This window comes from Kogia breviceps, chromosome 16 (genome assembly GCF_026419965.1).
Source record: "Kogia breviceps isolate mKogBre1 chromosome 16, mKogBre1 haplotype 1, whole genome shotgun sequence".
NCBI classification, from domain to species: Eukaryota; Metazoa; Chordata; class Mammalia; order Artiodactyla; family Physeteridae; genus Kogia; species Kogia breviceps.
This window is the reverse complement of record NC_081325.1, coordinates 9,773,286-9,800,362: the sequence shown is the minus strand read 5'-3', so window position 1 is coordinate 9,800,362 and position 27,077 is coordinate 9,773,286. Positions and strand designations below refer to the sequence as shown.

The 27,077-nt window shown below is 40.6% G+C and overlaps 1 protein-coding gene across 11 annotated transcripts in view; it reads right to left on the bottom strand.

Annotated features, from left to right (window-relative positions):
* FRY (FRY microtubule binding protein) overlaps positions 1-27,077 on the bottom strand; it is a 426,981-nt gene that overhangs the window by 169,125 nt on the left and 230,779 nt on the right. For all 11 annotated transcript variants that reach the window (XR_010837245.1, XM_067016675.1, XM_067016673.1 and 8 more), the window contains one exon: positions 10,824-10,877. Coding sequence is in view for 10 of the 11 variants with exons in the window: in XM_067016675.1 (XP_066872776.1) it covers positions 10,824-10,877 (54 nt within the window). In the remaining variant the exon portion in view is untranslated. The remainder of the gene's footprint in view (positions 1-10,823; positions 10,878-27,077) is intronic.

The window sequence follows — 27,077 nt, the reverse complement described above, 5'->3', positions numbered from 1 at the left end:
CCCCTCCTGGCTGTAACATCCACAGGCACAACAAATTTTCCTGCTCTTCCCTTGGATATGACAGCAGTAAATTTTTGGAGGAATGCCAAGTATGGTGTGCCAAGGGCGTAATTTCCCAGTTCTCTCTAAAGTTACCACAGCACCAAAAGGACATCTCTTCAAGTTGTCATCAATTGGGAAGCAAAGAGGGTTCCTCCCACATGGGAAAGGGAATCAGAATTCGGAGTCCCTGACCAAGCGTTAATTCTGTCTTAATTACTGAATAGGTAATAAAATCCCAGAGCCACTACGATTATGTTTCAGTAATTTAAAAATACTTGAGCAAGTCTGGATGAGACTTAAGGAGACATGATGACTAAATGTACTGTGGCATCCTCGATGGTACCCTGGAACGGAAGACACATATCAGGGAAAAACAAATGAAGTATAGAATTTAGCTCATAATAATGTACTGATAGTGGTTTCTTAGTTATGACAACTGTACCCTGGGAATGTAAGATGTTAATAGGAAAAACTGGGTACGGGGTATATGATAACTGTCTGTACTATCTTTGCAACTTTTCCATAAATCCAAAACTATTCTAAAATGAAATGTTTATTTAAAAAACATTACAGAATATTGAGTAGAGTTCCCAGTATTCTATAATAACCTAAATGGGAAAAGAATCTGAAAAATATTCAAATAGATACATGCATATGTATAACTGAATTACTTTGCTGTACACCTGAAACTAATACAACATTGTTAATCAACTACACTCCAATATAAAATAAAATTTAAAAAAACATTCTGTGTGACATTTACAAGCTCCTTTATTTACTTCAGACCCATAAAGGTGATATAAACCTGTGTTTGACTCCAGAAACCTCTCTAGGTAGAGCATTCTCTAACAGAGCATTCAGCTACCTCACTTAGGTGTAACCCACATTCTCCATAGAGAACGTCAAGAGTGTTTTTCAAACCTCAGCTGTAATAATTTTCTTCTACCCGTGAAAAAGTCATCCTGAAGTCATCCTTGGTATTATATCTATTGAGCATGCTTTCCATGGCAAATACACTGAGACCATCTTAGAAGGGATGAAAGGTCAGCAGGGGGTGGATGTGCGTGTTTTTTCCATCTCTCTGTTACTGCCCTTTTGAGTTCAGACTTTCAGGAAGGAAGGGTGGAATTTGCAAAGACCTGGCCCTCAAAGCTCAGGAAGGGAGGAAGGTCTAGCTGGCTTCTTGGTTACTCAGCTCCTTCATTTATGGGAAGCAGAGCCAATGGTGAGATGAATTCTAGCTCTGTGCTGCTGTGCAAGGGGAGGCCCATTTACAAAGATGTTCTTGTTGCATCTAAATGATCATATTCTTCCATCACAGATGAGCTAGGTACTGCGCAGCTTGGAGAGATGAAGTTCACAGAATCACAGAACTAGTTCATACTGGTGTTTTCTTTTGGAGGGGTGATGGAGGGGAATACTAAATGTACTTTGCAAATGTTTTCTTAACGTTTATTTTGGCGTTTTATATATAAATAGGCTAAAAGAAACTGTCCGTTATGCTGTATCTAAGACATTAATTTTGCATAAGCATTTTATTATACTGGCTGAATGCAAAGAAGGAAACTTCACACATAAATATTTGAATAATTACTCAGTGGAGCCCCTCCATATTTTACAGTAATAAGGCTGACTTGTCATGAGTGGTGCATTTAACGAATAATTTTAAAGTAGCTTCACTGATGGCTTAATTTCTCAAACTAGTTCAGGGGGCCAAGCACGGGGGGGTGGGGGTGGGGGGCAGGGTACTCTCCGTGTACCTGATCTATTATAGCAATTCAGAGGCAATTTTTTTTTTTTTTTTTTACTCGATCACATTTCATACTATTGCTAACTTACAGTATTCGAGGAGTGATGACAGACACTGCTGGCTTAAGAATAGTTTATTATAAAAACTTAAAATTATAACAATCTATATGTTAAATATGTTTTTCTTGAAAATTGGGAAAAGATCTTCATTATTTGATTTTACCATCTTGGTTCATTTTACGGAACTCACTGTTCCACTGGAGGATAAGAAACACTGAATAACACTAATGTGAATCCAATGCTACCTAATTTGTTTTTTTACTCTTGATTGCTTATATTTTTCACTTATATATTTTAAATAGATTTTCATTGAATTGAAGCATTAGAATCAATGTCAAAGCACTAGAATTTCACCTGCCTCCTTTTGCAGGAAAATATTACTACCCAAGATGATAAAAAGTTATTTTAGTTCTATTATAGATTTAGAATAGATTTATTTTACCATGTGTTTCCTGTTTATAGATAGCATTTTTAACACATTAAGAAACTAAGGTGCCACAAAAGGACATAAACATATACCATCTAGAAGAAAACCCCAAAAGAAGTTACTTAGAATGTATGAGCAAATTATCTGGAATTTAAACAGTAGGTCACATTGAATTGCAAATACCTGCAACTCGATGTTCTCAGAACAGCATATCTGACACCCGATCTCCAAAAGCCACATTTTCATAATTTCAACAATGTCCTGGGAAGATCAGGCGGGTTTGGGGTTCAAGTTACAACTCTGCCCTTTATTGGCTGTATGAGCTTGGCCATGTTGCCGTTTCTTTGAAACTCTGTTTTCAGCTGTAAAACAGGACTTAAGAATAGTTCCCTCACTGGGCTTTTATGGAGACTGAAGGAGAAACTCTGAAGTGTGGGGACATATAACAGACCTTCAAAAGTGTCTATTTCTTTTTTCCCTCTTCCATTTCCAGATACTGAAACTGAAGCAGAGACACAAAATATTTTGACTTTGATAAGATCACAGGCTAAGTTAATGACGGAACGAATGACAGAAGATGATGACAGATGTTATCAGAGCTGATAAATGTTGCTTTTAGGTACAGAGTCAGCCCTCTGTATCTGCAACCGAGCACAAATCAAAAATAGTCAGAAAATTAAAATGCCACAAGTTCCAAAAAGCAAAACTTGAGTTCGCCGCTCTCTGGCAATGACTTACACACCATTATATTGTATCTATAACCATTTACATATCATTTACATTGTAATAGGTATTATAAGTAATCTAGAGATGATTTAAAGTATATGGGAGGATGTGTGTAGGTTATATGCAAACGCTACACCGTTTTATATAAGGGACTTGAGCATCTGTGGCTTTTGGCATCCATGTAGGTCAGAGGCCCTGGAACCAATGCCCCGTGGATACCCCGGACAACGGTAGTGGGAAAAAATTAAGACCCACCTATCTCTTACCCACGCACAAACTACCAAGGCCTCCATTAGAACCTTTCTGCTTAGTTTGTATATTCCCAAACTAAGCCAACTCTTCTGGCCCCAGCAGATGTAAACACAGTGCCTTCCGGATGCTTACTGTAGAGGCCTCTGAGCAACGCCTGTCCTACATCAGCTCCTTAAGAGAAAGGCAGCAACACTGGGCTCCCCGAGTTTACTGCAGGCACACCTGGCTCTAAAGCAGATGGGAAAGGACACCGAGAAAGTAACTATTCTGCAACCACACTCAATCTGTTGAAGGAAAACCAATCACTGTAAGTCTTGACTCATCTACAAGCCTGAGTCTCAGGAACCTGCAGCATTCTGAAAAAGGTGTTGAGCCCACACGTTAGTGAAGAACGAACACACACACACACACACAAATGAGCAAACCAAACCAGACAAAAATGAACACACAGATACTGAAGAGGCAACGGGGAGGGTGAAATGGGTACAGAGACTTAGCTGTATGGTGACAGATGGAAACTCAACTTTGGTGGTGAGCGTGCTGCAGTGAATACAGAAGTCGAATTATAATACTGAACACAGGAAACATATGATGTTATAAGCCAGTTTATTAAAAAAAAGAAGAAGAATGGATACAACCCTTGGCGGAAAGGCACAGCATTAAGCTCTCGTATTTCCGTAAACACACCCAGCCCTCTTCGACTCCGCTCTCCCCTCCCTGACCCATAGAAGGGGCCCTCTCCTCGCCGACTGCTCAATCAGCCATGGACTGGGGACGCTTCCTCTTCCTGCCTCACTTCTTCACTCCTGAGACCTGATTTCTACTCTTGCTACAGTACCGGCACTTTTCTATGAAAGATCAGAAAGGACAAACCCATGACCAGCCAATGGCCTTTCTGCAATCATTTCCCTTGAAGTCTTCTGAGCACATGACAATGTTTATCAGATGCTGCTGCAAATGCTTTCTTCCTCGGGACTCTGCGATGCTGCCAGGCAGTCACTAGCCTGCACTTTCTGCCATTTCCCGTATGGTTATATTTAAACACCACCAAAGCACAGTAAGACAAGGCACCTGTGAAAAGAAGGGGCTGGATTCTAATCCTGGTTGTTCTGGCACAAGCCCCTTTGGGGGCGTAACCATACTTCCCCACGCAAAGAGGAAGTAACTTCCACTTATCTAGGAGACTGGTTTAAGAAACAAAGTTGGAGCAATGCTTCCAATAGAAGCATACCGTGCAGTGTACGGTTGTTTGTATCATTTAATTTACTGCATGTTTATGCCACCATTAGATATAAGCAAAGGTCTAAAAGCCAAGGGGCAGATGAAATAGGCAAGAAGCATATGCAGCTGGAAGGTATGTGAAATAATAGTCAGTTGTTACTTTACTCAAGCAAGACTTTTCATCTGTGTGTACATGTACCTAGTGACTGTCATTAGTACATAGTGTACCAGGTAAGGGTTACGTACTCCCTCAGGTGAGGGTTATTTTGGAGAGGTGTAATTCACTTTTTTAAATGGGTTAACTTGATATGTGAGCTGCATTTGATCACCATCTACTCAGGTCCACACACATCACAGGTTAGCTGTTGTTTCACTGGAAAATCCAAAATAAAATGCCTTGGCTTTTATATTTTAAAAGAATATCCGTAAACTTGGATAACAGAGGAAAGTCCCTTGAAGTTAAAATGGGGAGCTCACCAGGCGCCTCACACACAGGGTGCTCTGCACAGATCACAGATAGGGAGCTCGTCCCTGGGACCGTGACCGTGTCCTGGTATAATGCTTTTTAATGTAAAGGTTGCCAATCATGACCAGCCACTATAACTTGGCTGTGAAAGTCAGTCTCTTAAACTATTTACCATTAATCCGGCAATATGAAAATGTATTCTACATGGCAATGAATAATAGCCACTGCAGCAAAAGGCTTTCTCAAAGCTGGCTTCCCATGTGCTCCTAACTGCTAACTTCTCATTCTTCTGTGAGGGTCCCTGCACAGGCTGTCATCTTGGGCCACCCCTGCCCTGGGAAGATGCATCTTCTTAGGCTTCTCTCACTTTGGGGGGCACTCCTTTTCTGGGCTTTCTTTTGTGGATCCCACTTTCTGGTCCTACACGAACTATGTTTCCCTATGATATGCCTCACCTACTTTCTCTACCCTAATCTTTCAGTGTTTGTTGGGTGACCATATAAATGAATGAGCCCTGGTTATTTCTCCCGGGGTATTTTACCCGCACGGAAAAGTCAGTGCGTGTAAAACTGACTTATGCCCTCTCCCCACGCACAGCATTCCTCTGAAGAACTCCTTGGCCAGAGAAGACAGTCCAGACTCCTCGGTATGGCTCCCATGGTCACGGGGGCGATGGGGTCCAGTCGGCCTTCCCAGCTTCCTCCTGGCCTCTTCCCCGGAACCCTGCTCTTCTCTCCTTCAACTCCTTTGTCCACTCGGCTCGACCTGTCTGGCCCGACCCAGCCCACCTTGTCCATCTGGATAGCAGATATCTTCAGTATATCACTGCCCCTTAACCGCTTCCTATGACACCGTCCCCCCCCACACACCTTTCTAGCATCCTTAACTACTCCCTAACTGAGTTCCCACAGCACTTGAACTGTACCTTCTTATTATATTTACATCACAGTACTATTTGCTTAGGTATCTGTCTTCCTCCTGGGACTGAGAATTTCTGGAGAGCAGAAACCTTTTCTTACTGCTTTGTAACCCCAGCACCTTGCACAGCCCTTGGCATGATTCGGGTGCTCAGCGTTGGTTAAGTTGAATGGAAATGGCTCCAAATCACGGCTGAGAACTGCAGTTACCTTTCGTTTCTCCTTCTCTCAACCAATATTGATTCTTCTTATATAATGTTGCTTATAGTCATTCTTTCTTTCTAGTTCCACCGTCTCCATTTTTAGCCTCAAATCTTTATCGATGCCCCAACTCCCCAGATGCCTCCAAACTTTAAGGATCTCTCCAGTCGGGGTTCAACATCAAGGCTGCACTTTGATCTCTTTGATCCTGGCAGGTAGAGGATATAAGGCCCCGCCCGCCGGCATCACGGTGTTCCACAGTCTGACACTTCCTACCTGGAATGCAGGGACCACATTCTTACATCTCTTTGTCCCGCACAGGGCTTTGTTGTATACGTACACACACACACACACACACACACACACACACACACACACACACACACACGCGCGCGCGCGCGCGCGCGCTCTCACTCACCTAATAAATGTTGGCTAAAATAACTTTATTACCAGGACAATTTTTCATTTATTTTGCTTTCTAAGCGCTGAGGGCTAATATAGGCATTTAAAATAAATTAGCGGCAGTGTACATTTTCAAAATGCCGTTGGAAATCTCATCACCTTTATTAATTCTCATTACCGTATGACTTTCTCACCAGCAGGAACTGGAAAGCCGTCCCTGGCTGCCTAGTATAGGGCAAAGCTTGCTCTCGGGTTCCTACCACGCCTGCTTCTTCCCCTGGGAGCTTCCTTACTAGACTGAGGTCATAATTTATCTGATTTACATCTTTCTTCTTTGTCTCTCACACTAGACTGGGGGCCTCTCCAGGGCAGGCACTGTTTCCTTCATGTTTATTTCCACAAGCCGGCATGCTGTTTGGCATATGGCCGCCACAAGGTAGGTGTCTGTGTAAGAATGGGTCAAGTTCACATTCATAACATTTGTAAAAGGGAAATTCTGGGAATTAGGGTACAAATTCCTAGCTCTCCAACATACAAAGTAGTCACTGGTACAGTTCTTCTCCCACTAATAGCTTCAAAAAATTAATCCTGTTTAGACATCTTGTCAATTATGAAACAATAGGGCTTTTTAAAAAACCAAGTCTATTCTATACATGTTTAGATTGTAATTAGGTTAAATAAGAGATATTACACCAATAGTTAATTAAATAGAAAAGCAACAGAAAACTTAAGGAAGCACAAAGCTTTAACCTCTAAATATACGTTTTAAAGTTCAAACTGGAAAGTTGACAAATGCTCAGAGATTTCCACAGTGGAAAAAAAAGGAGGTAGAGAATTGTACGTAATACTCTTTACTGGGAATTTTGACAAAAAATAGGCTGTGTAATATCTAGTAGAGACAGGTAATACCCAATATCTACCCTTCTCTTATTCCTTAGTTATAAAACACCTCATTTTTACACGGACACATGGTTGCCCAAAATAAAACTTCCTAATCTTTCTTATAGGTGCACGTGGCTGTGTGATTAAGATCCGGTCAACTGGACATAAGCAGAAGTAGTGTGTGCAGTGTAAGGATGTTCTGTTTTTTATTTGCTTTTTTTTTTTTTCCTGTGATTCTTTTTCCATTTCACCTTCCTGCTGCCTGGAGCACAGATGTAACGGCTGAGCTCCAGAAGCCAAAGTGGACCATGAGATGACCTTGGGAGTGTAAGCGATACACAGGAAAACAAAAATACAAAGATACGGGACTGATTTTCTTTGTACTTCTTCAATGTGATAGAGAAATAAACTTTTATCGTGTTTAAGCCACTGTTATTTTATGTAACATTTGCCACCAAACCTAATCTTAACTGACATGGAATCTTAGATCCATTACCTGTCGAAAACTCCCCTCTAAACTCTCACCCACTTAGTTGGTAAAAATATAAGCACGTTACAGAGTAAAAAGCACAGGCTTTATAGTTAGAACATATGGATTCCAGTCTCGGTCCCTTCAGGCTTTAGTCATATAATATAGGGCAACCTCTCCAGGACTCATTTCCATTAGCTGTAACATAGAGATGATGATGAGACCTCCTTCTTGGGCTTGTTGGAAGGGTTGAGTAATGGCAGGTGACACGATACGTGAGACGGGGTTTGGTGAGGCACTTCCCTGGCGGTCCAGTGGTTAAGACTCTGCGCTTCCACTGCAGGGGGCACAGGTTCGATCCCTGCTCGGGGAACTAAGATCCCGCATGCTGCGCAGGGTGACCAAAATAATACAAATAATAAAATTTAAAAATGAAGAAGAGGCTTGGTAAGTTATAAAGTATTACATGATTCTTGTTATTTTGTTTTTGCTTCTATTTCTAACAGGAGAAAAATGAATCCTGGGCTTGGCAAGTGGAGGATTAAACAGGGCCACCCAGGATCAGGCACTGAAAGTGAAGCCCAGCTCTCTTTAGCCTATAGCACTCATGCCAGGGACATTTAAAAGGGAGAAATTGATAAAAATATTCTCTAAACAGGGACCAGTTGTCCGTTGTCCAAAGGATGAACTTAGCATAGGGCCTCTCCTACGGTAAGTACTAAATAAATGTCACTTCTGTGGGTACCACTGCTCCCGGGAGTATAGCAATGGAGTCTATAGCTCCAAGGAGGTGTCACCAGCGTGTTCGTCTCCCGTAGGTGGACCTGTGTGACTCCAGACTAACATCCTCGTGCTTGGAATCAGAATAAGGGGAATTACAGACTTTGGACCTTTGATATCAAAACCCTAGGAGAGCTTGATACATTCACGGCCTTGCCAATAGAACCACACTTCTTATAATTTGCTGTTGAAACAGTGGGCGGGCACTTTCAAAGGTGCCTTGGATGACTTTCTTTTTCACTGAATCCACAGAGGGACCAGCTCCAGTCAACACTTCCTTCTGGCCTGGGGATCCTGCTACCTCTTTAAAATGAGACCAGCTTCGTAGGTTGCCTTCTCTCGTGGTTCACGCGTACATTGATGATTTTTACAATCAGAGGATAATTTCACGTCCTTATTTGAAAGTCCTCAGAGACCTCCTCACTACTGGTTTGCCCCTCAAGTGTCTTTAATACACAGAGATGTGTTACAAGCAGTGGTTCTCAAGCATCATTGTGGGTGCGGGTCACCTGGAGATCTCGTTAAGCCGCAGAATCTGACTCAGTAGATCAGGGCAGGGCAGTGATTCTGCATTTCAACATGATGAGCAGCAAGGTTAAAAGTATTATAGCTAATTACGTGGCAAAAGTTGGGATTTAAACCCCAAAGTCTATCTCTTTCCCACAAGGCTGAAAGGCAGGAACAGAGTGCTGAATAATAAAGGAGACACTGTGTCTAAGCCAAATTATTTGGGATAACTATTATATGTAATGTCAAAATGCTAAAGTACTATTCTCCCACGGGAAAGAGGAAGAAGTACACTAAGCTGGAGAAAAAGAAAACACAATTGTTTTGAGGAAAGGACAGTGATAATCTAAGAGGATAGAGACAAAGAAAATAGAGTGAAAAATTATGGAAGACAGATAATATTTATGTTCTTAAGGAGAACGGAAAGAGCCACACTTGCCACATTTCTAAAATAATGACCCCAAACATCCACCCCAGGTCCCTGACCTCCCAAGCGGGACCAGGTGACAGCAACTAAGAATAAAATGAGGAGAGAAGACAGCTCCATGGCACAGAGAGACGAAGCCCATACTCCATTCCACCAGCGTTCCAGAGAACAGCCAGCTCTGCCAGCAACAGAGTGCAAAGCCAGGGCTGCACCAGCCTTCCAAGACCCGCCGTGACGGCAAACTTGTGAGGTCTCCCTCAGCCAACAGTTTATAAAATAGAGAATGGAGGATTCTGTCTCTATAATCAGGCCTTAACGCTTTTGGATCGAACAAGTCTGAACTTTAACAGCCAAAGCATTTCCTCTTGATTCCACATTAAAGGCAAATTCAAAGCACTGCAGAAGGCGTACTCTCTCTGTGTGTTCTCCATAAGACAATATAAAAATCCCACTGTATTGGATCAAGCCATGGTGCATCCAGCAGGATTTTGCCTCTGCTACTGGCACCAAATGAGGTTTATATAGAAGAACATGCTGTCCTCTTTGTCATTAAATGCAGACGTTTAGGAAACACCACAAACACATTTCCAACCTCCTCCGATGTCCTGTTAATCAGCATTCTAAACACACCTAAAGCCCTCTTGAAGTGACTCTACCAGGATTGATAAGATCCTAGTTCCCTATGTTTATTACCTGCTGTTTAAAGTTGGAAGTGCTTTTACTAGTCCTGATCTATTTTCAAAGGACCTTCTTTGTATTTATTCTGTCTTAAACTGTTTTGTTCATGTATCACTTTATTAGAATCTAAGTTACTATACTGTTTTATAATTACTGCTTAGGTGGTCTCTCTCTCTCAAAGGATTGCTAAAATTTGTCCTAGATTTTGTATCACCAGAGCCTAGTGCTGTGTCAAACATATAGCTGGCATTCAACAAAACGCTGGTTAAAATATAAGAAAGTTCTAGGGCAGAGATCTGATTGTCATATGGTACCATTTATTCAGAAGAATCTCAATAAGTTTTTGAATGGAAATTCCTTTATCTTTTCTGGTAACCAAAGACCGATGACCTCCTCATATTATTTCAACACTTCAGTTCTTTCCAATTCAAACCAACAGACATTTACTAAACATCTACTACAAGCTGTCACTGTGAAAGCTGCAAGACACAGTTCCTAAGATCACACTCCTGTATCCTCTTTGAGGAAGTCCATCAATACACCACAGTGAGCATTCAGCCCTTGCCTTTGTACATCTTCAAACAAATAAAAACCAGTATATAACATATATTACATACTTGATCAAACTGGGGGTCTTCTCCACGTTGTAGAGATTTTGTCAATGGCTTTTCCTAGAAAGAAATACAGGCAAGAAAAATTACTAGAGGCTTTTAAATATTACAAAAGAAATGTCATTATTATTAAAATTTTTCTCATCTATTTCTCCCTTTATGGGATGAAGAGAGGCCAGTTTTCAAATATGTGAGAAACTCTTCCTTACTATTCAAATCTTAAAGTATAGTGTTTGATTATCTCCACCAGGATTTTTACCATTCACCTTCACATATTTGACCAAGACATTCAAATCTCATGCTATAAGTGGTCCTGTGTTTTCAAAGGAAACCACATAATAAAAACTAGGGAATTTGTTTGAAATTTTATTACCTATCTTGGGACTTGACAGATAATAAAAAGTTGAAAGTGATACACTATTCCAGGTCCTAAGATTTAGAAACAAAATAAGGTATAATTACTAGTCTGAATGATGGACAGCCTACCAATCACACACTTACTAGGTGTAATCGGTGATTTCTGAGCATGATATATTGACCTGCGACACATCCAAATCTCTGCAAAAATAATCTGGGAAGTGACAAAGGTCTACAGAAATAAATTTTCCTAACGATTATTTCTTCATTTACATGAGGAAGCCTTAACTTACTTTTCAGGAGGGCATTTTATAACTATTTAGCCTTACCTGTATTTTTCTCTTTTTTTGGAAGCTAATATTGACCCAAATTTGATTTAGGATTAGAAACCATGCAAAAAGTTATACATCAAAAAACAGTGTTTGGGACCTGCACAGAAGGGGAGAGGAAGCACGTCCAGAGGAGGGCCTCTGGAGTGTGGAGTTCCGGAGTTTGGAGCCGTGTGGCTAACAGGGTCTTGGTGCTCTGGCTGGATGTCAGGCCAAGTGCAGGACACTGGTTCACCAGAGACCTCCTGGCCCCACGTAACATCAAACGGTGAAAGCTCTCCGAGACATCTCCATCTCAATGCTAAGACCCAGCTCCACTCAACGACCAGCAAGCTACAATGCCAGACACCCGATGTCAAATAATCAGCAAGACAGAAACACAACCCCACCCATTAGCAGAGAGGCTGCCTAAAACCATAATAAGTTCAGACACCCAAAAACATACCATCGGAGGCCATCCTGCCCACCAGAAAGACAAGTTCCAGCCTCATCCACCAGAACACAGGCACCAGTCTCCTCCACCAGGAAGCCTACACAACCCACTGAACCAACCTTAGCCACTGGGGACAGACACCAAAAACAACGGGAACTACGAACCTGCAGCCTGCAAAAGGGAGACCCCAAACACAGTAAGTTAAGCAAAATGAGAAGACAGAGAAATACACAGCAGATGAAGGAGCAAGGGAAAAACCTACCAGACCAAACAAGTGAAGAGGAAATACACAGTCTACTTGAAAAAGAATTCAGAGTAATGATAACAAAGATGATCCAAAATCTTGGAAATAGAATGGAGAAAAGACAAGAAACATTTAACAAGGACCTAAAAGAACTAAAGAGCAAACAAACAATGATGAACAACACAATAAATGAAATTAAAAATTCTCTACAAGGAATCAATAGCAGAATAACTGAGGCAGAAGAATGGATAAGTGACATGAAAGATAAAATAGTGGAAATAGCTACTGCAGAGCAGAATAAAGGAAAAAGGATGAAAAGAATTGAGGACAGTCTCAGAGACCTCTGGGACATTAAACACACCAACATTCAAATTATAGGGGTGCCAGAAGAAGAAGAGAAAAAGAAAGGGACTGAGAAACTATTTGAAGAGATTATAGTTGAAAACTTCCCTAATATGGGAAAGGAAATAGTCTATCAAGTCCAAGAAGTGCAGAGAGTCCCATACAGGATAAATCCAAGGAGAAACATGCCAAGACACATATTAATCAAACTATCAAAAATTAGATGCAAAGAAAAAATATTAAAAGCAGCAAGGGAAAAGCAACAAATAACATTCAAGGGAACCCCCATAAGGTTAACAGCCAATCTTTCAGCACAAACTCTGCAAGTCAGAAGGGAGTGGCAGGACATATTTTAAGTGATGAAAGGGAAAAACCTACAACCAAGATTACTCTACCCAGCAAGGATCTCATTCAGATTCGACAAAGAAATTAAAACCTTTACAAACAACCAAAAGCTAAGAGAATTCAGCACCACCAAACCAGCTCTACAACAAATGCTAAAGGAATTTCTCTAGGCAGGAAACACAAGAGAAGGAAAAGACCTACAATAACAAACTCCCCAAATATAAGACAATGGTAATAGGAACATACATATCGATAAATACCCTAAATGTAAATGGATTAAATGCCCCAACCAAAAGACACAGATGGCTGAATGGATACAAAAACAAGACCCATATATATGCTGTCTACAAGAGACCCACTTCAGACCTAGGGACACTTACAGACAGGAAGTGAGGGGATGGAAAAAAGATATTCCATGCAAATGAAAGTCAAAAGAAAGCTGGAGTAGCAATTCTCATATCAGACAAAATAGACTTTAAAATAAAGACAATTACAAGAGACAAAGAAGGACACTACATAATGATCACAGGATCAATCCAAGAAGATATAACAACTGTAAATATTTATGCACTCAACATAGGAGCACCTCAATACATAAGGCAAATGCTAACAGCCATAAAAGGGGAAATTGACAGTAACACAATCACAGTAGGAGACTTTAACACCCTACTTTCACCAATGGACAGATCATCCAAAATGAAAATAAATAAGGAAACACATGCTTTAAATGATACATTAAACAAGATGGATTTGATATTTATAGGATATTTATAGAACATTCCAGCAAAACAACAGAAAACACTTTCTTCTCAAGTGCTCATGGGAATATTCTCCAGGACAGATCATATCATGGGTCACAAATCAAGCCTTGGTAAATTTAAGAAAACTGAAATCATATCAAGTATCTGACCACAGTGCTATGAGACTAGATATCAATTATAGAAAAAAAATCTGTAAAAAATACAAACACATGGAGGCTAAACAATACGCTACTAAGTAACCAAGAAATCACTGAAGAAATCAAAGAGGAAATCAAAACATACTTAGAAACAAATGACAATAAAAACACAGCAACCCAAAACCTATGGGATGCAGCCAAAGCAGTTCTATGAGGGAAGTTTAAAGCAATACAATCCTATCTCAAGAAACAGGAAACAACTCAAACAACCTAACCTTACACCTAGAGCAATTAGAGACAGAGGAACAAAAAAAAAAAACCTGTTAGCAGAAGGAAAGAAATAAAGATCAGATCAGAAATATATGAAAAAGAAATGAAGGAAAGGATAGCAAAGATCAATAAAACTAAAAGCTGGTTCTTTGAGAAGATAAGCAAAATTGATAAACCATTAGCCAGACTCATCAAGAAAAAAAGGGAGAAGACTCAAATCAATAGAATTAGAAATGAAAAAAGGAGACATAACAACTGACACTGCAGAAATACAAAGGATCATGAGAGATTACTACAAGCAATTATATGCTAATGAAATGGACAACCTGGAAGAAATGGACAAATTCTTAGAAAAGCACAACCTTCTGAGACTGAACCAGGGAGAAACAGAAAATATAAACAGACCAATCACAAGCACTGAAATTGAAACTGTGATTAAAAACCTTCCAACAAACAAAAGCCCAGGACCAGATGGCTTCACAGGTGAATTCTATCAAACACTGACGGAAGAGCTAACACCTATCCTTCTCAAACTCTTCCAAAATACAGCAGAGGGAGAAACACTCCCAAACTCATTCTACAAGGCCACCATTGCCCCGATACCAAAACCAGACAAAGATGTCACAACAAAAGAAAACTACAGGCCAATATCACTGACGAACAGATGCAAAAATCCTCAACAAATTACTAGCAAACGGAATCTAACAGCACATTAAAAGGATCATACACCATGATCAAGTGGGGTTTATCCCAGGAATGCAAGGATTCTTCAATATAGGCAAATCAATCAATGTGATAGACCATATTAACAAGTTAAAGGAGAAAAATCATATGATCATCTCAGTAGATGCAGAAAAAGCTTTTGACAAAATTCAACACTCATTTATGATAAAAACCCTGCAGAAAGTAGGCATACAGGGAACTTTCCTCAACATAATAAAGGCCATATATGACAAACCCATGGCCAACATTGTTGTCAGTGGTGAAAACTGAAACCATTTCCACTAAGATTAGGAACAAGACAAGGTTGCCCACTCTCAACACTATTATTCAACATACTTTTGGAGGTTTTAGCCACAGCAATCAGAGAAAATAAAGAAATAAAAGGAATCCAAATTGGAAAAGAAGTAAAACTGTCACTGTTTGCAGATGACATGATACTATACATAGAGAATCCTAAAGATGCCACCAGAAAACTACTAGAGCTAAACAATGAATCTGGTAAAGTTGTAGGATACAAACTTAATGCACAGAAATCTCTTGCATTCCTATACACTAATGATGAAAAATCTGAAAGAGAAATTAAGGAAACACTCCCATTTACCACTGCAACAAAAAGAATAAAATACTTAGGAATAAACCTACCTAAGGAGACAAAAGACCAGCATGCAGAAAACTATAAGACACTGATGAAAGAAATTAAAGATGATAGAAACAGACAGAGAGATATACCATGTTCTTGGATTGGAAGAATCAACATTGTGAAAATGACTATACTACCCAAAGCAATCTACAGATTCAATGCAATCCCTATCAAACTAACAATGGCATTTTTCACAGAACTACAACACAAAAGTTCACAATTTGTATGGAAACACGAAAGACCCTGATAAGCTAGAGCAATCTTGAGAAAGAAAAATGGAGCTGGAGAAATCAGGCTCCCAGACTTCAGACTATACTACAAAGCTACAGTAATCAAGACAATATGGTACTGGCACAAGAACAAAAATATAGATCAATGGAACAGGATAGAAAGTGCAGAGATAACCCCATGCACATATGGTCACCTTATCTTTGATAAAGGAGGCAAGCGTATACAATGGAGAAAAGACAGCCTCTTCAATAAGTGGTGCTGAGAAAACTGGACAGCTACATGTAAAAGAATGAAATTAGAACACTCCCTAACACCACACACAAATATAAACTCAAAATCGATTAAAGACCTAAATGTAAGGCCAGACACTATAAAACTCTTAGAGGAAAATGTAGGCAGAACACTCTATGACATAAACCACAGCAAGATCTTTTTTGACCCACCTCCTAGAGAAATGGAAATAAAAACAAAAATAAACAAATGGGACCTAATGAAACTTAAAAGCTTTTGCACAGCAAAGGAAACCATAAACAAGACAAAAAGACAACCCTCAGAATGGGAGAAAATATTTGCAAATGAAGCAACTGACAAAGGATTAATCTCCAAAATATACAGGCAGCTCAGGCAGCTCATTATCAAAACAACAAACAACCCAATCTCCAAATGGGCAGAAGACCTAAATAGACATTTCTCCAAAGAAGATATACAGATTGCCAATAAACACATGAAAGGATGATCAACATCATTAATCATTAGAGAATTGCAAATCAAAATTACAAATGAGGTATCACCTCACACCAGTCACAATGGCCATCATCAAAAAATCTACAGGGCTTCCCTGGTGGCGCAGTGGTTGAGAGTCTGCCTGCCGATGCAGGGGACACTGGTTCGTGCCCCGATCTGGGAAGATCCCACATGCCGCGGAACGGCTGGGCCCGTGAGCCACGGCCGCTGACCCTCTGCGTACGGAGGCTGTGCTCCGCAGTGGGGGAGGCAACAGCAGTGAGAAGCCCGCATACCGCAAAAAAAAAAAAAGAAAAAATCTACAAACAATAAATGCTGGAGAGGGTGTGGAGTAAAGGGAACCCTCTTGTACTGGTGGTGGGAATGTAAATTAATACAGCCACTATGGAGAACAGTATGGAGCTTCCTTAAAAAACTAAAAATAGAACTACCATATGACCCAGCAATCCCACTACTTGGCATATTCCCTGAGAAAACCATAATTCAAAAAGAGTCATGTACCACAATGTTCACTGCAGCTCTATTTACAGTAGCCAGGTCATGGAAGCAACCTAAGTGTCCATGGACAGATGAATGGATAAAGAAGATGTGGCACATATGTACAATGGAATATTCCTCAGCCATAAAAAAATGAAATTGAGTTATTTGTAGTGAGGTGGATGGACTTAGAGACTGTCATACAGAGTGAACTAAGTCAGAAAGAGAAAAACAAATACCGTATGCTAACACATATATATGGAATCTAAAAGAAAAAAAAAAGGTTCTGAAGAACCTAGGGGCAGGACAGGAATAAAGATGCAGAGGTAGAGAATGGACATGAGGACACGGGAGGGGGAAGGGTAAGCTGGGATGAAGTGAGAGAGTGGCATGGACATATATACACTACCAAACGTAAAATAGATAGCTAGTGGGAAGCGGCCACTTAGCACAGGGAGATCAGTTCGGTGCTTTGTGACCACCTAGAGGGGTGGGATAGGGAGGGAGGGAGGAAGACGCAAGACGGAGGGGATATGGGGATATATGTACACGTATAGCTGATTCACTTTGTTATAAAGCAGAAACTAACACACCATTGTAAAGCAATTATACTCCAATAAAGACGGTAAAAAAAATAGTGTTTTACTTTAGCTAATGATGATGTCCCAGAAAGATTCCATTTACATTTTGCTGAATGCATAGACCCTTTCCCTGTCTCGGTTGTCCATTCCTCTCCACTGAAAAGGGGACATATACCCTAAGGTGGATGCGAGCCCCACCCCACCCCACCCCATAGAGTCTCTGTTCTTGAAGAGATCAGATCAGCTCAGTCTGGGTATCTAAAGCTTTACCAGGAACCATATGAATTAACTGCTCTGTCTCATTTGCAAAATACGCAGCTTCAAAATGTATATTCACCTAAAATTTAAAAAAAAAATGCTGCCTTCTTAAGGGCTAAACATTGCCTCTTCAAAGTATATTATACTTTTCCTTTTATAGCCCTTACCAAGAGTGATGAGCTGACTGACACCCCCAGCAGACTGCAAGCTGCAGAAATGCAGAGTCCCCTCTATTTTTCCCGAGCACTTAAAGTTACAGGGCAGGGCTCTGCTTGGTAAGGGTTAAACATTTGCCAAATTAATCAAAGCTGTAGGCTAATGACGTCCAGTTTCTTCAACTATGAGATCCTCTTATTGGCATGTGTGTGTTCTGCTGTAAGTTAATGGAATTTTTTAATATACTTTTTCATTGTGGCAAAATACATAAGATGCAAGATTTACCATTTTTACGATTTTTATCTGTACAATTCTGTGACACTAAGTGCATTTACAACGTTGTATAACCTTCACCACTCTATTATGAGGACCCCTTTGAATGTCAAAAATTTTCAAGGAATTCTCAACCATCAAGCATAGAGTTATATCCCAAACATACAAGATAGTAATTGTCTTGTTGTTTAAAACCATACATAATGACAGAGCTAAAACTATGATTTCAACGATACTTTTAAATGGTTTTGTACTATAATAGCAACGATACTTATTGTGCATACATTAGGAAAGTGGGGCTACATCTACATGGGAAACTATAATGTACTCAGTCAAACGGTAATGGCTAGGACTTCCCTGGAGGTCTAGTGGTTAAGACTCTGTGCTCCCAATGCAGGGGGCATGGGTATGATCCCTGATCAGGGAACTAAGATCCCACATGCTGCATGGTGTGGCCTTAAAAAAAAAAAACAAAAAAAAAAAAACAAAAAAAAACTAAATGGCTGATACATATGTGGATCTGTAGACCCCTGCAATAATAACTCAGCAGTCCATACCTCGGGAATCTACCATCCTTTCATCCTAAACGATGAGAGCCTATCACAGTGGAGGATGGACGGTGACTCTGTGCACCCACATCCTGGAACGCCCCATGCCTAAAAGTCATTTTTTCCCACTACTATCCGGGTGGGAATGGTGATAAACATGATATTTTACGCTCACATATTTGCATACATATGAAGGAAATAGCCTATGGCAAGTCTCACTATTTCTAGCAAGCAAAGTTAATATGGTAAGTTGTTGCTCTACTCAAAAGTCAAGTCCATTAGCCAATTACTTGAATTCCATGCCCCAGTAAAACAACATACTTTTTACACTAAGTTCTCCTGAACGGTTCTTACACAAATATGCTGTCTTAATCATATTCTTTGAAGACTTAGTTTAAACGTCACTTCCAAGATTAAGCCACTCCCCACTATTCCCAGGCAGAGTCATCTGTTCCTTGTCACATGGCACTTGGCATCTATTCTTGTCAGCATTTCCACTGTGTTGTAACTTGTCTGTCTCCCTACACTGCTAATACAGAGTTGCCACTTATTATTAAGGTTTATAAAGTGAATATATCCCTATGCATTTGGAAAGGCAGCTTTGGGCACAGAGAATCAAGTTCACATTTTAACATTCCCAAGATCATCTGTGCATCCACATAGATTTTATCAGGGTCAAGAGGTTAAAAACTAGACCTGGGGAAGACAGTGTCACGCTGGCTAAAAAGTAAAGAGAAAAGGAAGAAGGAAGGAAGGAAGGGAGGGAGGGAAGGAGGGGAGAATGGAAAAGAGGAGAGAGGCAAACTTGCTCAAGCTCAGGAGAGAGCCATCTGAAAACAAGGCAGAGCAATAAGGCTCGTGCCCACTTGAGAAAAGAGATCTGCAGAGGCCCGGTTCTGCTTGAGGTTCTCCTGCAGGAGATCAGCGAGTGGAACCTAAGGTCTTCCAGAATCTCTGCACATTCAAGACATCATGGGGCTCAAAGAGCATTAAATAAGTAGTAAAATGAAATTAACACAGAGTAAACAATGGATACTTAAAGAACAAGTAGAAACAGACTACGACAGAGGAGGCTCAAAAAAATCCTCTCACTTGTCCAATAAGAACGGTGTGCCGTTGTATGCTTTTAAAATTTGTCTTTGTTCTGTATTTTAGTACAGATTTACTTATTTACTACAGGTTCATTAATGGAATGATATGTTTGTTTTTCAAAAATCATTCTAAAAAAACAAAACTTTGGGGTCATGGATCCCCGAAAATTCTTAGTGGTCCAAAGCCAGAAGACCTCAGCATGTCACTCGACCTTGCCCAGAAGCCCCGGCTCACTGGGTGACAGTGACCAGAGAGATGGGCAAACCAAAAACATCGTGAGACTTGGCACTGAACATCAGGGGTTGCTAACAGCACAAAGAGAACAAAATAGACATTAAACCCCTCCTGATGGAAGCAAACACTATGAAAGAGTTTTGACAAAAACAAACAGAAAAAAAACAACCCTGTAACTAACCAAGCCTTTGCATATAATTTCCAATTTTCAGGAAATACAAGAGTTAGGAAGGAGTAAGAGGAATATGTTTCACTAAAGCTACAGGGATGCAATCAGCAAGACTCAGACGGAAGGAAACTGAAGTAAAAAAAAAGATATTTTTTCAATAAAAAGTTGCAAACAGTAAAAAAAAAAAAAAAAGAAATGGAGGTGGAGCCTATTGATTTTTGTTATAAAGCCTATCGCACTATGTGGATCTGACCTGGGGCTGGATTCAAATCATCTGTTAAGAGAAAGTATGACATTCCTGAACCCATTGGTGATTTGAACACATTAGATATTTGATGATGTTACGGGATTATTTTAATTTTTTAGGTGTGATAATGGTCTTTGTTTTAAAAAGACTGTTTATCTTTTGGAGACACATGCTGAAATACTTAAGAGATTAAATGATATGGTTTCTAGCATTTGCTTCAAATACTACTGGGGAGAGGAGCTGCGAGTGTAACAAATTGGCCATGAGTTGATAACTTCTGATGATGGTCACCGTGTTCATTACACCGTCTTCCAACTTTAGTACATGTTGGAAATTCTCCATAAACAAACAAACACTAAAAACAGGGGAACATGATGTAGCACTTCTGTCACCATGAAAAAAATTTTTTTATAATGTCTCACTTTCCAAGACGGCATAAGTCACTTAAAGCTGATTTCTATAGGACTTACACAACTCTTTATCTTTTCCTGCTGGAGGTGTAGAAGGAACCCCACCCCACCCCATTTCTTCATATTTCCAGGCAGGATCCAGGTGGCGAGCGTCTCGCCTGCCGTGTGAGGAGCAAGCTGCCCTTCTCAGTCTGCACTGCACGTTTTTCTTCGAGTTTGCTTCCCCTGAATCAAAGAGCGCTGCTGTCCCAACCCATCCAATAAGAATTTTCTCCTGTCACGAAAAAACCTGTAGGGTTTCAAGCATTTCCACAGGAAAAGAGAAAGGTCCCTGTTTGAGCTTCTCAAACCTTGGGACGTTCCAACCTCTCCCTCCCTTAGGAAAATACAAACTCTAAAAGCTCTCTGTGCCCAGACCTACCTAAAAAGTCCATTGACTTCTACCTCAATTTTTGAACAATTTCAGCGCATGCTAGCTACATTTTCACTCTATAATTGTTTCGCACTGGGTTTCTCTGTAATCTGTCAGAGAAACGACGGCCATAGCACGGCAGGACATGGCAGTGAGACAAGTCTAGAGAGACTCTTCTGTATCAAAAGGTGTTTTATTGGGGGAATACAAGGGGATTATTTAATAACTCACTTTCTACCTCTGAAATTTGAGTGGCCTAAAAGTATCTGCAATGTGCCCCCCACAGGTAGGACTTCACTAATCTCAAACGATCCTAGTATTACTATCCTCAGAGATATTTCAATAAACATGTCACCCAGCAATGTCACTAGAGTTAATATGAGCTTATTCAATTTGTTAACTAGTCACCTGCCTTGCTTATGAGATACTTTAACATCTTTTAATTATTATATAACAGTTCAATGCATGGACTTTGGAACCTGAGAGATTTGACTTTGACTCCTCGGTCCTTTATTGGATCTTACTTACCCTCTCTAAGCTTCAGTTAACTTTTAGGTAATATAAGGATACATAATGCCAACCTATCTCATAGAACTGAAAGATGAATGACACAGAGTACTCAATAATTCAGTCATTACTACTATTAAAATTCCTTTTAATACCATTATTATTGGAACTAGAAAGATTAAAATGTGTAACCTCTTTCATAATGTTCAGGAGCTGAAACTAAGTTCCACCTCTTTTCCTAGGCCAACGCACACTCCCACTAACATTAATTAAAGCTTTAATTTTACCTTCCTGGAAGCTTCCAAGTGTAACTAGAAAGCTGTATTACAGAAAATAGGAAAGAAACATTATAAAGGGTAATTGTCCCTCTCTCTTAAAAAAAAAAATCTAACATGATTACAGTGACTTTAATTCTTAATATGTAATTTAGAGGAAACTTTTTAATTTAATGGTGGGATGTTATAAAAGCAACCAAGTTTAAAAAAAAAAAAACACCAAACTTCTCAAGTCTTAAAACTAGTGTTTTTGATTGTAAGAACTTGTTTATGCATCACTGACGCAGGATTTTGATACCATCAGCAGTGACATTTTATAATACACGTGTCTGTTCTGAGTAGTCAACAAAAAATTTTCAGATCTGAACTTCCGCAACCGGGATCCCTTCTTCACCGGAAGACAGGGAGGACGTGTAGCGAGCTGCCCCCTTCAGAGCAGCCGTGGGCTCGACCGTCGAGATGCCGCAAAGGCATTTCATCCAGAACAATCCGCACACAGCGGCAGGCACCTTTCTCAGGCTGAACCAAAGAAAAATGAGGTTCAAGATGTCTTTTGTCTGACACATTTTTTTCCTTCAGATCTTATTTGTGCCAACTCTGATTCAACCTTGGAAACAGATCTAAGGAATAAGCCTGAGAAGTCACAGTTCTGAATACTGACCATTTCTCCCCAAAAGTCTCTCCCTACATGACGAGGGGCAATCAGGGACCTGGGGGTTGGAATCATCTTGAAGATACACTCGGGGCATTTTGTTTGCCCGCAGGGATCGTCCACAGGTAAAAATGAGCGTCAGTTCACACCGACCTGGCTAGGTTTCTAATAAGAACTCATGAGCACTAGTTAAAACCACTGGTGATCGACGGAAGAAGGGGGCTAATAGAAACGGATGAAACTCTGTTTCCCTTTTATCCTCTTCAGTTACAAACGGAGTTCTTTTTTTTTTTTTGCGGTACGCGGGCCTCTCACTGCTGTGGCCCCTCCCGTTGCGGAGCACAGGCTCCGGACGCGCAGGCGCAGCGGCCATGGCTCACGGGCCCAGCCGCCCCGCGGCACGTGGGATCCTCCCGGACCGGGGCACGAACCCGTGTCCCCTGCATCGGCAGGAGGACTCTCGACCACTGCGCCACCGGGGAAGCCCACAAACGGATTTATTTAAACAAGACAATATATGCTGATTCTTACCCAGAATATTGGGGGAAAATCCCCAGATCAAGAGAATGATAGAGAGTATCTCAAATCGGTAAGATGCTGCCTGTTACCCTGTGATATGAAATGAGAAGGCCGATTCAAATCTGGAGGAATACTTTGGCATTTTTTCTAAGAACTAAAAACTCTTGAGAAAATCTGCACTGTTTGCAGCTGGCTTTGCACATTTCAGAGAAGCCAATTCTCTGCCAAATCTAACAGTCCCAAGGACAAATCCATTATTTGAACATTGGAGGGGAAACTTCCATTAAATTTGGCTACAAAGTTAATCTTCATTTTAATTGAACAAAAGAGCATCTCCCACAGGCATTTTTGTAAAAACTACAACAACTACTGAGAAATGCAAGATGCCACCTTCACTCATCTGTTTCTGGCTTTGTTGGTATTTTGGATTTTTTTGTCCCAATATATACGCCAGTCGTGCACGTTACGTCCACTGAACGGACATTTACACATGGATGGTTCTTTCCCTGCCTCCTCTGGGACTCTGCACGGTCACCCAGCTCCCCCACGCTCCTGGCTCTCTTTCTCAGCTATCAACATGCTTAGAGCTTTTCATCTTAGCATCTGCCTTCACCACACTTCCACCTCTGGCTACTGTTTTCTTTCCACCCCCTTCTCATCCTTAGTTCGCCAATGAGCAGTCTACACTTCCCGTCTTCCCTTCCTCCCCTACTCCTTTTTCAACCACCTGCAATCTGACTTTTCTGTCACCACTAAAAATAGTCCCCCTAGAAGCCCCACTGAATTTCCAAACAATGAAACTGGTGGACATCTTTCAGTACTTTTCTTTCTGGTCTTTCAGCTGCAATGAAACACTATCGATGATTCCCTTCTTTCCCCTCGACTCACACCATCCCCCACTTTTTCTCCTCCTACTTCTTTAGACATCCCTTTTCTGTGTCCTTCATAGGCTGGTCTTTCTCCTCAAATGTTTACATTCCCCAGGGATGTTCTTGGGGACGTGAAATCAATCATGTTCTGATTTATCTTCTGGCACCACACACACACACACACACACACACACACACACACACACACACACACACACACACTCACACTCTTCTCAGACCCAACCAAACCTCCTCTCTTCAAAAAATCGTACTTGTCCCTTAAGGTTCATTCACTCCACCACACTTTCCCCGGTCACTCCTACAAGAGGTGACAGAGATGTCACTCTTAGTAACTCTTCTTTTGGCATTCTCTAGTTCTTGTGTACCTAACCAAAGACATCCTAGTTATTCACATACACATCCTTTCCCGAGTAGATTAGAGCTTGGACTTTGGAGTCAATCAAACCGGGATTTGAATCAGGACATTAACCCTAACTCCACCACCTTTGGTAAGGTTTTATTAAATCTCCCAGGTTCAGCATCTCCGACTGAAAATGAGGGGGGCCACGAGGGTAGTGGTTAAGAGCGCGGCCCCAGGAGATGGGTGGTCTACGCTGAGTACCAGTCCCACCACTTACTAACTGTGTGACTTTTGACAAGTTTTTTCCCTGTATGTGAAGTGGGGTATAAGAGGACATATCTCATGATGTTGATGTGAAAAATTAGGTGAGTGGATGTTATTCAAGTATTAAGAACAGTGCCTGGCACTCAGTAGGCACTAGAGAAACATGAACTATTATTATTGTTATTACCTATCTGCTAAGGTTAATGTGAAAAATTAGTACATCTGAAACATGACAGGTAAGCCAAAAAATGGCAGTTATTCTTATAAAAATATATCTTATTCCTCTTTGTATAATGCATAGCCTCAAGTACAATCACACTTGGAAGTTACTATAGAAAGTACTATCTATCTACCTACCTACCTATCTATAAGCTACTATCAAAAATAACTTAATTATATGTATAACCGAGCCACTTTGCCATACAGAAGAAATGAATACCATACTGTAAATCAACTATACTTCAATAAAACTTACAAACATACCCTATAAAATATACATTGTTATAATTATTAGCATGATCTGTGGAAATCAAGACTTGTGCTGGCTACTCAAAGACACAGAAAATAAACTCATGGTTACCAAAGGGGGAAGGGGGTGGGGAGGGTAATAGGAGTTTGGGATTAGCAGATACAAACTACTATATATATGAGATAAACAAGGACTTACTGTATAGCACAGGGAACTGTAATTCAATACCTTAAAATAACCTATAATGGAAAAGAATCTGAAAAAGAATAGGAAAAAAAAAAAGACTTGTGCTGCTTAAAACTGTACTCAAACACTGTTTTTTGACCCAAAGGCCATTCAAAGGTAACTAAAGAAACACATTGTGGTATATACATTAAATGGAATTCTACTCAGCAATAAAGATAAATGAATTACTGATAAATAATAAATGGAAGTGGCTTAAATACATTATGGTGAATGAAACAAACTAGAGCTTCCATTTATACAAAATTCTAGAAAATGGGAATTTATATATAGATCGATAGTTGCCTGAGGCCCTGGGTGGTGGTCTGGGCTGTCTGCCCAGGGGCACAGGAAACTCCTGGGGATGATGGAAATGTTCTGCATCTGGACTGAGGTGATGCTGACACCAGCGTACAAGTTTATAAAAATTCATCAAATCATAGATTTTAAACCCCTGCAGCTTACTGTATTGTATACTTTAAGAATACTGATTGGGCTTCCCTGGTGGCGCAGTGGTTGGGAGTCCGCCTGCCGATGCAGGGGGCACGGGTTCGTGCCCCGGTCCGGGAGGATCCCACGTGCTGCGGAGCGGCTGGGCCCGTGAGCCGTGGCCGCTGAGCCTGCGCTCCGCAATGGGAGAGGCCACAGCAGTGAGAGGCCCACGTACCACAAAAAAAAAAAAAAAAAAAAAGAATACTGATTAAAGTAAACATTTTCACTGAACGTATGGGAAGAAGAACCCCCTAACCTGTCTGAAAGGCATTTTATTTTCTTGGACACCAAAGGGAGGAGGGGAGGCAATTCTGAGAGTAACGACCTACCTTTAGGAGTGCGAACCACTGTCTCATTCCCACTCTCCATCCTGAGCATAAGCATGGTAGTTTTTGCCTTTGAGAAGTTGACAATTTATTATGCTACCCACTGGGAATCCCAGAAAACCCTGGAAGTGGGTATGCATGAAGCCACAGAGCTGATATTTATGGGGTAAGACATTGATCCCAGTGTGCTGGCTGGAAATCTCTGGAAATTACAACATCCTGACTGACCAATCTGGTATGTACGGGGCATTATTTAGATGGAAAGGAACGTGACACACACTCTACAAGCCTTTCCAGCCAAGTGCCTCTCAGGGTGTTACTGACAGGTCAGTAGCCAACACTAGAGAATGGAAACCATTGCACTCAGCATCACAGAGAAGCCTCTTCTCAGGTGGGATTTGGTGACACAGCGCCGTTATCTGAACCAACAGCTAGAACCCGAGTGAAGGCGGAGGCCGCCCTTGCTGCCATTTCTGAATTGGAAATTGGCTTGACTCACGGGTAAGCATTTTCATTCCTGTTGAAGTTCCACAGCCCCTAAGTATCTTGAATTTTTGTTTTACACATGAGATAAAAAAGGCAATTTCATACGCAGCATCCACTTCATGATAATCATCATATATTATTCATTACGTACCCAAAGTCATGCAGCCAATCAAAATTTCCCAGTTAAAACTGAAATGACCCAATTACTTTAACTAAGAAAAAAAAAAAGTTTGGTTTTCTGGTAAAAATAAAAGGAAAACTCCAGGGGGTAAAGAGTTGAAAAAAAAAATAGATGAAAATCTACTTACCTACTCTCTCTTTTGAAGTGTTATTAAAAGGCAACATTCTGGAATTAGTGGTACAGCTTTGTGAATACTCACTGAATTGCACAATTTTAAAGGATGA